The sequence below is a fragment of the Labrus bergylta genome, chromosome 7 (assembly GCF_963930695.1).
Source record: "Labrus bergylta chromosome 7, fLabBer1.1, whole genome shotgun sequence".
Lineage (NCBI taxonomy): Eukaryota > Metazoa > Chordata > Actinopteri > Labriformes > Labridae > Labrus > Labrus bergylta.
Genome location: NC_089201.1, coordinates 14,187,523 through 14,198,366, shown reverse-complemented (window position 1 = coordinate 14,198,366; position 10,844 = coordinate 14,187,523). Strand labels below are relative to the sequence as shown.

The 10,844-nt window shown below is 38.4% G+C and overlaps 1 protein-coding gene across 3 annotated transcripts; it reads left to right on the top strand.

Moving 5' to 3' along the window:
- Window positions 1-4,973: 4,973 nt before the first annotated feature.
- On the top strand, window positions 4,974-10,421 carry LOC109984850 (troponin I, fast skeletal muscle-like). Of its 3 annotated transcripts, none has more exons than XM_065956829.1 (7): window positions 4,974-5,057; window positions 7,482-7,514; window positions 8,382-8,421; window positions 8,814-8,942; window positions 9,047-9,136; window positions 9,972-10,145; window positions 10,237-10,421. In XM_065956829.1, the coding sequence occupies exons 2-7, from the start codon at window positions 7,507-7,509 to the stop codon at window positions 10,312-10,314; spliced, it is 519 nt and encodes a 172-aa protein (XP_065812901.1). In that variant the 5' UTR covers window positions 4,974-5,057; window positions 7,482-7,506; the 3' UTR covers window positions 10,315-10,421. The 3 variants fall into 3 exon arrangements, with proteins under 3 accessions (XP_065812901.1, XP_065812902.1, XP_065812903.1); XM_065956830.1 differs by having other exon boundaries at window positions 4,984-5,053; XM_065956831.1 differs by having other exon boundaries at window positions 5,024-5,057; window positions 7,466-7,514.
- The last annotated feature ends 423 nt before the right edge of the window (window positions 10,422-10,844 follow it).

The window sequence follows — 10,844 nt, the reverse complement described above, 5'->3', positions numbered from 1 at the left end:
TCTGATGTTCTTAAGTTAAAGCTTGAGTGTAGAATCAGTTAAAACAGATACATGGCACTTAAATAATCAGTGATACAATTTGGAATAAATATTTTGAATTTCAGTTCAAATCTCAGAAAACCTTCAACCTTTTTTACTGTAAATAGAAAATCATCCTCCGGGCTCAGATGTAAAGGTTTAATCCTACCAAGGATCATGTAACCAGCTCACCTTTTTTCCCATTTTTTTCAAAGTAAATCTGGATTGGATCACCCTGATCCAGGTCCAGACTTTTAAAGATCATCCAATCCATTTTACCAGAGCGTCAAAGGGGGCTTCACGCTACATACTTTGTCTACAGGGGGGCGCCAAAATCCACACAAACTGAACGATCCTCACAGCTGCTTTAAAGTCAGATATTTAATGTTCGCTAATGAGGCTTTTTGGTGACCTTTTTTTGTTTTAAAACACTAATATTTACCTCTTCTACTTTGTCAGTTAAGCAAAACAGAATGATACAGCTAAATATATCTAAATCATGTCTTAAAGGTATAATATGTAGAATTGTTATTAGAATGTTTACATTAAAATATCTAAATTAATTAAAACTTGACTAAACCTCTTAAAAATATTTTATTTTTGAGTACTTACATTACCTCAAATATTTCCAACAGTTATCAAAACCAGAGAAATCCTTCATCTCATAGTTGTAACGGGACGTGTCTTGTCGCAGCGGCCGCCATGACAGACACGACGCCTCATATGGAAGCGTGAGCTGCTCCTGAAAGCTGCTGTTCTGTTGCTGTTTGTGATAAAAACGTCATATAAATTATACTCGGATACATTAGCTCATCTGTAAACATATTCTCTTCCTCAGGTCGGTTTCACCCGGTCTTCTTGGCTATGTTAATCTCAGGGTTAATTTTCATCAGGGGAGGGTGGTAGCAGAGAGAACTCCAATGATTCCCCGGCAGCCTCAATGTCATCTTTTGTTATTATTTTGATTGAGAGCCCCCTGGTGGTGTAATTTACATTCTGTGCCTTTAAAATATCAACTACCTCACATAAATGTCTTATAGTTTGACCATTAAAGGAGCACTATGGAGGTTTGGTAGAGAAATGTGAAAGTTGGAGAAGTGTACAGATTCTGTGGGATATGTTCAGAACTCTACACACAAACTGTCCTCAGAGGAAAATGTGGTCGCTGTAACCGTAACTCTCCTGGTAGCCTTTTAGCTCCAAACAGCGTCCAGGGACCCATTTTTCCTTTGAATAAAGTTTGTGTATTCAGTTCATAATATATAGAATAGATCTACATGGTGCACCTTTAATATGCCATACCACATCACAAATCCAGTCTGGGATCAGCAAAATCCAGATTATTTTGTGGGGGGATTAAAGTAAAACATACTGTCAAGTGTCAAACAACCCAAACTGTCGGTTTTGTCCTGATAAATATCAACATTGGATTACCTGATCTTTTGTGATTATATAATCCTTTATTTAAAGATTTGATCGAATAGCTTTAATCCAGCCTGGTTGCTTTTTGAATGATCGAGCCCGTTATCCTCTTATCAGGCGTTTAATATAAGATCAGACTTTGTCTATCCCCAAAAGGGGAAAGTCGGGCGCTGCAGCAGCACGACAAGTTGCACATAGGTAGACCAAAATAAAAACAGAAACAGAATAGAAAAGACAAATAAAAATGAATTAGGAGGTTTATTAAACTGAAACACAAAGGAGTGAACTATACAGGACAATCAAGACATTTTTCAAAAGTTTATATTTTCAGTTTTTAACTCAATCACTGCTTTTCTGACCTGCATACAAACAATATTTGTGAAATATGTCATTTTAAATGTCCTTAATACATAAAAAGAAAGAAGTTAACTCTAAAGCGTGAATAATGTACAGTATTTGTCAACATTTAACTTCTTCTAAAAAATGTTTTGTCATTATATCTTTGTTTTCCTACATCGTTAGTAATAATATATTTATACAGTAACAGAGGAGTTATAGTTATTTTAATATTTTTAAAAGGTGCTTTTAACTGCTTAAAACGACATTATAACGTGTCATAAACATGTTTATGTTTGTGTGGGAGGTGAGGATGTAGAGATGTTGTTACCTAAACTGACCACACGGTGTCAGCAGAGGACTTCCTGTTGCACCCCTCAGTTTACTGCAGCTGTCACAAAAAAAAGCACATTACTGTAATATTCCTGACAGGCCGAGCAAAAAATACTGAGATGTTTTAAATACCTTTTTGTTAGCTTTAGCTTTCACCTTGTTTTTTGTCTTTTAATATATATTTTAAAGTCCTTCTTCAAAGATTTCTGCACCATTTTTGAACACAAAGCGCAAATACATTTGCCTCTTGAGTAATTTACATCCTCAGTGAGTGAGTTTGCTATGGTGGCCCTGAAGGTCAACTGCAAAATAATTTCACTAAACACAAAAAACTTAAAGGAGCAATATTCACACATCCCATGTGTCATTATCCTAAATTACCCCGCAACACCTCCGTCCAATTAAGTTGCAAGATTTCTGGTCTCTCCCTCTACTCTGTCATTGTCAGCTCTGATCTGCACCAGTACTGTACTCTTCTCCGCCCCACCACCACCCCAGCATCCACCTGCAGGCTCCGACTGGGGGGTTTAAGATATCCCTTTACTTCTTAAAGAAGCAGTATGTAACTCTGACACCTAGTGTTTAAAATGGGTGCTGCAGTCCATACTCTAAACATTGTAGAGAGCTGTCTCTTCCCCTGCCCCCTCCTCTCTAGAGTCCATGCTCATGTGGTGGACACTGAAGCTTCAGTGTTTAGCCAGCTCTGCATCGGTCTGTAAACCTTTCTGTGTTCTAACCTCTCTCCATTTTTCAAAAGCATCTCCAATATTGATCCTAGTTTGAGCACGTTTCTGCTCATGGAGCTTATTAGAAACATGCAGAGGCTTTTTAGGTCGAGTACAATCACTTCTATCTGAACCAGTTCTCTTGCCCGCTTCCATCACTGCAACACCTGTTGGTTTGACCTGATAACTGGTCTCATATCTGGCAAACCAAGGGGCATCCAAAACGGCTGTGTTGGGGGTGCCTTAAAACCGCCTACCTTCTGTGGTCCAAACAAATCCAGAGCATTCAGGACCAGAATCTAAAGTTAGAAGGAGGACATACTGGCTGCTGCATTGTTGTCACAAATAAAAGCAAATATATATAATAAGGAGAAAAACGAAAATATAACGTAAATACATCACAATGTTTGATAAGAATCAGACAAAAACAAAGTGATTATTGACTGAGCAGAATGGATGACATCAAACTAAGCTTCATCCAGAGATGGACACTGTTGGGTCAAACACAAGGTGAGAAACATCATCTTGATTTTGTGATTGTAAATGTTCTTTGTTAGTGTTTTTAAATGTATTATTTATTAATTATAGATACCCACAGTTGGCTAAATGTTCACATCAAACCGAGTTTAGATGTAAAGCTGTTGATTTCTGTATTAAGTCTTCTTTTCTAAATTTCTGTCTCTGTCTCTGTTGTGTTTTCAGTTTCGGTCTGAATTCGTCCTAAATGGCAACGCCCTTTTTTAAGCTCCTTTATGAAGGTATGTGTCTTTTCTTGTATTCCATTTTAAAGTCCCCATTAAACAGAACTTGGTGTCGTGACATAATTCCAACTAAAACGTGACAAAAAACCAATCACGATATGGAATTGACGTACTGGAGCACGATGTAGTGGCGTACACTTGGTGTGTCTGCGTAACTCTACTATAGGATTTCTATGCTTGTTATATCACTAGATTACGTTTTTTGTTTTATTTAAATTACTCGAAATTTGTTGCATTTAAAAATGACTTAAAATCTATTTTAAGTCTTTAAAAAAGTTGGAATGAAGAAGTGCCCTAAGACTGAATTCTTTCTCCTGCATTTTATTTTCATTTTATTTCTGGGAACTATTTTTGTATCATTGTTTTCTGTTGTTACATTTTCATTTTGTCATCTAAATATCCTGCTTGGACTAATCCGTCACTTTTAATGACAGAAGAGGCTTCCAATTCCGCCTCATTCTCTTCTATTTGTATTTTTGTAAATGGAAACTGAAACTGGATTGGGAGAAGATAAATAGTGTTTTAGCGATTTTACTTAAAAATAAACACTGAACATACCGTGCTACCCAGCGATCAAATCAAAGGCTTGCGGTCTGCGTGATTTCAACACGTAGGTATAGTTTTTAGGAGTTGCACGTCTGGCTATGTAGGTATATTTTATGGCTTTTTATGCCTTTATTTTGGAGAGAGGACAGTGGAATAAAGTAAGAAATGGGGAGAGAGAAAGTGGGGAATGACGTGCGGAAAAGGAGTAACAGGTCAGATTTGAGCCTGGGCCGCCCGCTTGGAGGACTACGGCCTCCGTACCCTAACCACTAGGCTACTGGTGCCCCCATGTATATAGGCTTCTTCTTAGGTACAGTATCGGCAACATAGTCGTCAACATATAGGCCTACTTTTTTTAAATTAAATTTTTCATACATGAACACGAGGGAAATATTGTTAGCCAAAATGCTCATTGTAAAATATCCTAATTTTAGCCAAAAAATAAAAAGTAATAAAAAGAGTGAACTTTAAATCAGAGCACAGAAAAGCTGTCTAAAACATGGAGGAGCCAAAAAGAGAATGAACGATTAACTCAGAACATGTTTTACTCCTAGACAAGGTATTTAAGGATTGTAATATTTCTTAGGTTTGTTGTCCTTTAGTCTCATCTATATGTTTCTCCCCTCTTTTCCAGACTTCTCCATGTCCCTCTAGGGACTGCTGACCACCTCAGACCGACCACAGACTTCACAAATGGAGAATTTACGAGGTGAGCAGTTAAAGGATGAAGGTATTTCAGGAGCTCTTTGGCCTGGTTGGTCTCCGAGTTACTCATGGCCATAAAGAGGAACCTCTAAACCCGGTCCAAGCACATATATACCCCCACAGATTTCACTTGTTTTTTAGTCTTTGACTCCCTCACTGTGTCCCAGTCCTTGTGTCAGTCTCTACTGCCCTCCTCATCGTCTCTTTGTAGGTGAGAAACTTTGATTTTACTTCTTGGATGTTGTGGCTGAAGTGGATTGATGCTCAGAGCCAAAACTTAAATTAAGGCTGCACAGTTTGAAACCAAATCATAAGCTGTTTATTTTTAACAATCAAATTCCTTGAAAATAAGTGCAGATCACATATTTAAAAATTTGCAGATCATATATTTAAATAAAGCTGATGTTTTCCAGTGACTCAGCTGAGCTACCACTGGTTGAATTATTCACAGAGTTTGGTGAAGTATTTCTTTTAATTTCAATATTAAATCGCTGCATCATCAATACTCACATGTTTCTACTTCACCTCTCCTGTTAAAGCTTCTAAAAACAGAGAAAAAGGATTATTTTGCACACTTGAGTCCAATAAACGTTATCAACGTAGGATCAAATGTAAGATTTTGTTTATTTAGCGAGGATTTTCTCTGAAATTAACAAAAAGTTTAAATATTTTTGCTTTAATGAATGAAGGACAAGGTAAGGATTTCCAAAACTTATTTTTTCCTCACAGAATTTACAAGATTGATTGATTTTATATTATTATTGTATCACGTGGAAAACAATCTACCCAACCTCAAGGGACCAACGACCAAAAGTACTCGCTTACTAAATAAACCAGGCGCTTCCAGGCTTTTGAGACTAAAATGGCAGACTTATAAATTAAGTTTTCAGACTGAACATGCTCTTCCTGATTAGACGATAAATGTCTAAATGTCCTTCATCTTCTACTTAACTCATGTTTAAAATGTCCTAATCAGGCAGTAAATAATCTTTCCTTTTTAAAAATATTTAAAACCAGTCTGGATCGTAAATTTGTTTACCTCCTTGTGGACGTTTTGTTTTAACTTAAAGAAAAACTTTTTTGCATTCGTATCAAAGTCTCATGTATCTTCCTGCTCTTTGTTTTCCGTCTCATTTAACTGCGGGTGTCTAAGGTTACTTTTAGGTACGAAATAGCCTCAGTGTCAGATTAAAGGTGACAGGTGATTACATCAGTAACTGCTGATGCTACAAAACACCATCAGCATCTTGACTTTGTCGGTTTTCAGTCATCCAGGTCTTGGTCAATTTGTAAGCTTGATCCAAAGGCAACTGGATTTGGTTGAAGTCTTTGAATCAAGTTTCAAACCGTCGGCATCTTTCAAACTGACATGTTAGGATCTAACAGTCAGAGAAGTTGAAGGTAAAAGTATAGAAAACTTAAAATGAATTGGGGGACTTAAATTGTTGTACAACTTTTTAAAACCTTTTAAGTTGTATTTCTCTGAATGTTTTGTAAAAGAAACTTAAACCTGCAGACTTGCAGATCAAAACAGTCAAATTATTAATGCAGCATGGTACAGAAAGCTGAAGTAATTAATACTTTGAATTCTTGTTCTTCCCTTACATCTCCTGTCAGATGAGATTAGTTTCAATCCTTGGTGCTGCTCTTAGGAAATCATCATAAATGCCACTGTTGACCTTTGAACCTGAGCCAGGATTAGCACTGACCTGGCTGCATCAGGTCCTGGGTCAACAACAGGTTCACTGAATCCTGGAGTTTCTATTTTTAAAATGGAGAAATTACCAAAAGAGTCCCTAAGGGGGGCCCTTCTGCTGGCCCCCAGAGTGCCCCCGACCTCAGCTTGAGAAACACTGAAACTAAAATTTACAATATGTTTTTAACATCCATGATCTGAAGGTCATGACTTGTGCATGTGACCTGTCCGTTCACCACACGCAGGACCCCTAACATCTACGCCCATTTCCATTGCTGTTGCCGGACACTCAAGCTACACCCCCTGACCCCAAGTCATATTGTGCTGGAGATTTGACTCCTATTTGAAATGTTTCACAGTCAGATTAAATCGATTGATGTTAAATTGTAATGTTTTTATGTAATATATTGTTTTATTTTATCTATAACAACATGTCTGAAACATTATGAGGTGATACACTGGGCTGAAAAATGGTAAAAATCAAATTCACTTTACACGTGGAGTCTGGTATCTGGTTAGTTTTGGTGCTTTTGTACCTTCTGTATGTCGTCCGTGAGTGGTTTTCACAGTTAATTGTAGGTTTCTACCACGCCCACACACATGCTCTTACATTTTCTTAATGTGCCTTTATTTGTTGTCCTGTGTGTGAAGTAAATAAATAAAACAGAATATAACTGCCATAGAGGCTTAAAACTGTATAACGATTCAATGACTATGCCAAATCTTTCAATTGTCTTTGTCATATAACACTGGATTTTATTAATTTAAGAAACATTTAAAGCGTACTTCTGTTCAATAAGGCACCAAACACTGGTGTGTTTCAGATTTTTGTCAACTCAGAAGTCAAGATTTTTGGTCATATTCCCCAAAGTTACTCCAAGAAACAGGATTTGTTTTGAACATTGCAGAATTAACCGTTTCAGATTTTTATTATTGCAGAGCCTGAAACTGAAAAGAAGCCAAGATGTCTGAGTAAGTATCATTTAATTTCTTATTTACTACCATCACAAACCTGACGAGTCATTGGGAACAATTCAAAGTGCAAACACTTACATTTTCAAAAGTTGGTGCGCTAATGGCCAAGTGGTTATGGCAGGTTGGACTTGAGGCTAAGCTGGCAGCCTAGGGGGAAGTCCAACCTGCTGCTACTTTCCTGCAGGCAGGGGCGTATCCAGATGGATGGCCAGGGCATTGGAATCCCTTGAACTCTGATTGACCACCTCAAAATCCAAATTAATGATTGGCCATTTGCTTTGCCAGAATCGGGACAGAAATCATCCATTCTGTCTCTTTTTAACAGTCTGCTGTTCGTTTTCTTTACATGTTAATCATTTTAGTTTGTTAGTACTTTTAGTTGTTAATAAATGATTTGCTTACTGTGCTCTTTCCATAAAAAAAAAAAATCTGAAGCAAATAATTGTGCACGCTGTCTAAACTAGCGATGGACTTACCTGCCAAGATAGACAGAGGGCATGAGTTAGCATGAAAATATCTAAGTGCTTAAAATTGTGAATTTGCACATCTTTGTTTTTGAGTATGTAAAGAATCAAGCTTTATATGTTGCCTAACTGTGTTACTAATAAGTACATATAATGGGGATAGAAAAGGTAAAAAATTAAATTAATATGCGTGTGTTTGCCCAAACGTCAGGCCACCCCTGCATAAGTCAGTACTCCAGGTGGGCCACCCTAGTTTAAAAAGTCTGGACACGCCCCTGCTTGCTTGTCAGTGAACCTTTGACAAACAATATTTATGAATATTCAACATAATTAGGAGGTTATTCGTGTTCATCTACATGTGGATATTTGAATTATTAATTAACATTTTCCTTCATTAAAGGGGAAAGAAGATGACATCGAGCCGCAGGCATCATCTCAAGGTAAGAAGAAACAAATGTATATGTTAAATACAAAACAATAAATATAATCACTTACATGTGAAAACAGAACACTATGGAAGCCCTAAGGGGACATGCATCCACACGTTTTATTTTACTCTGATTTCCATGATGACTAGTAAACCATAGCTTGCTGTATTTATCTCTTGATATCAAAGCTGGTTTTCCTGTGATGATTAATTTCACAGGATTTCTCAAGATCTCAAGAAATCACCTCGTTATCATGGGAAAACACACTTTGTTATCACAAGATAAATAAGTAGAGATTCCAAGAAAACAACCTTAATGTACTCGTCATCACAGGACGACGCTGTTAAAATAAAATGTCGTAGAAAACCAAGATTATTCAGAGTCTGTGATTCCTCGTTCCGCAGAGTTTGATGCTGCAGATTGCTGCTAGCTGGATTGAGCAGGAAACTAAGGACATCACCGCTGCCAAAGAAGCTTACATGGCGGAGAACTGCCCCACCCCCGACCTGAGCCAGGACCAGGCAGCTCTGATCGTAAATGAAACCAGTTAAACAAACAAAACCAACCTTTTCCAGGCCTGAAGAGGGGAAGAGCAATGGAGCTGATTTTGTTTTTGTTGTTTTATCTCTTTGTTTAGGAAATGTGCAAGAAGCTGCACCAGGCCATCGACAAGATCGATGAGGACAGATACGACAGCGAGGCCAAAGTGGCAAAGACAGACAAAGAGGTAGAGATATTAAAATGTGTATCTGGGAAAAGTCTAGTAACAGGATAAGACAGGATATGATTAAATACATAACCACATGATAGACCTACACAGAGGCTGTCAAACAATTACATTTTTGTATTGCGATTAATCACATTTCTAATTACATGTTTGAAATTTCATTAATTAGCATTTCAAAATAAAAGCTGTCAGGCGCCAGTAGTGTAGTGGTTAGTGTGCGCCCTATGTACAGAGGCTGTAATCCTCCAAGCGAGCGTCCTGGGTTTGATCTGACCTGTGGCTCTTTTCCCACATGTCCTTCCCGCTCTCTTTCTCTCCTCCTGATTTCTTACTCTATCTACTGTCCCGTCTCTACAATAAAGGCGTAAAAAGAACAAAAATAGACCTTTAAATAAATACATTTTCAGGCTTTTATTTTGAAATGTTTGTACTGTCTTAAACCGAGAGTACTTTACTTGCGGTTTGAATTCAACCGTGCTTTTATTTTTAAATAAAGTAAGGCTCTTCCTGTAGATGGAAGGTTAGGACATGAACTTTAGTACAGAAACAGGAAGTGGTTAGAGATCCCAAAGTGAGGTCAAACAGCTCAAAGGAACGGTAACAAAGGTCAATGTGTGATGTCCTAAGGTGGATATTACTTTGGACTCGTCAGATGAGCTGTCTGAGAGTTCGTTAAAGTGAAATGAGACATTTCAAAGATGCATCAGTGTCCTTCTTTTACATCACTGTGACTACAGGGAGACACTGAGGACCACTATCTACGGAGAGCTTGAAGGGACAAAACAGGAAGAGATTAATCAGAGTAATCATTAAAAAGTGTTTGTCTGTTTTTTAGATCGAGGAGCTGAAGCTGAAGGTGAAGGAGCTGGGCGGAGTGAAGAAACCCGCCCTGAAGAAGGTGCGCATGTCAGCTGACGCCATGCTGCAGGCTCTGCTGGGAGGAAAACACAAGGTGACCATGGACCTGAGGGCCAACCTGAAACAGGTCAAGAAGGAGGTCAAAGAGGAGGTGAGTCGACGATACATACACATAAACATAATTTTTTAAAGCCTTGGACGCATCAGCTGCATCACTGTGTTGGATCCGTCTCGTCCTTCAGGCTGCCGAAGGCGTTGGCGACTGGCGTAAAAACATCGAGGACAAAGCTGACAGGAAGAAGATGTTCGAGACCTCCTAAAGACTTTCTCTCCCTCTGGGCTGCTGCCTTGCTTTCCTCTGTTACATCTGACATTTTTCATGGAAAAAAAACTCGTGCCATTAAATTATGTTTTTGGAATAAGGCAACGCTGTCGCTCCAAATTTGTCCAAGATGTGTTTGGAGGTTAAGAAGTCACTTATAGTAGGTATCTGAGATTTCACCCTCACTGCTTTTAGGCTTATTTTGAGTCATCTTAGTCAGATACAGCCAGAACACTAGGGGATTCCTTGATAATGTGGGGGTAGATTATACGTCATGTCCATGTTGCGTTCCCTTGGCTGTGCTCGTGCATGATTTACTGTACAGTGTCGAAGCCAACCTCTCCCATCCGTGCCAGGGCCAAGGAAGTGTGCCGAGCACTCACACAAGTCAAACGAAGTGGACTCTGGGGGTCAAACGTGCATGGACACGGTGCAGACACATTGTCGTCCACTAAAAGTTCTTGTTTTTAACCACCGACAGGCTCAGATTTTAGACAACATTGCAGAAAAGATCCCTGCAGAGAAGGA

Excerpts from the sequence above, each read along its gene's own strand:
- LOC109984850 (XM_065956829.1), top strand. Across the intron at positions 8,422-8,813 it reads GCCGCAGGCATCATCTCAAG|AGTTTGATGCTGCAGATTGC; the intron begins GTAAGAAGAAAC and ends CTCGTTCCGCAG. Across the intron at positions 10,146-10,236 it reads AGAAGGAGGTCAAAGAGGAG|GCTGCCGAAGGCGTTGGCGA; the intron begins GTGAGTCGACGA and ends CTCGTCCTTCAG.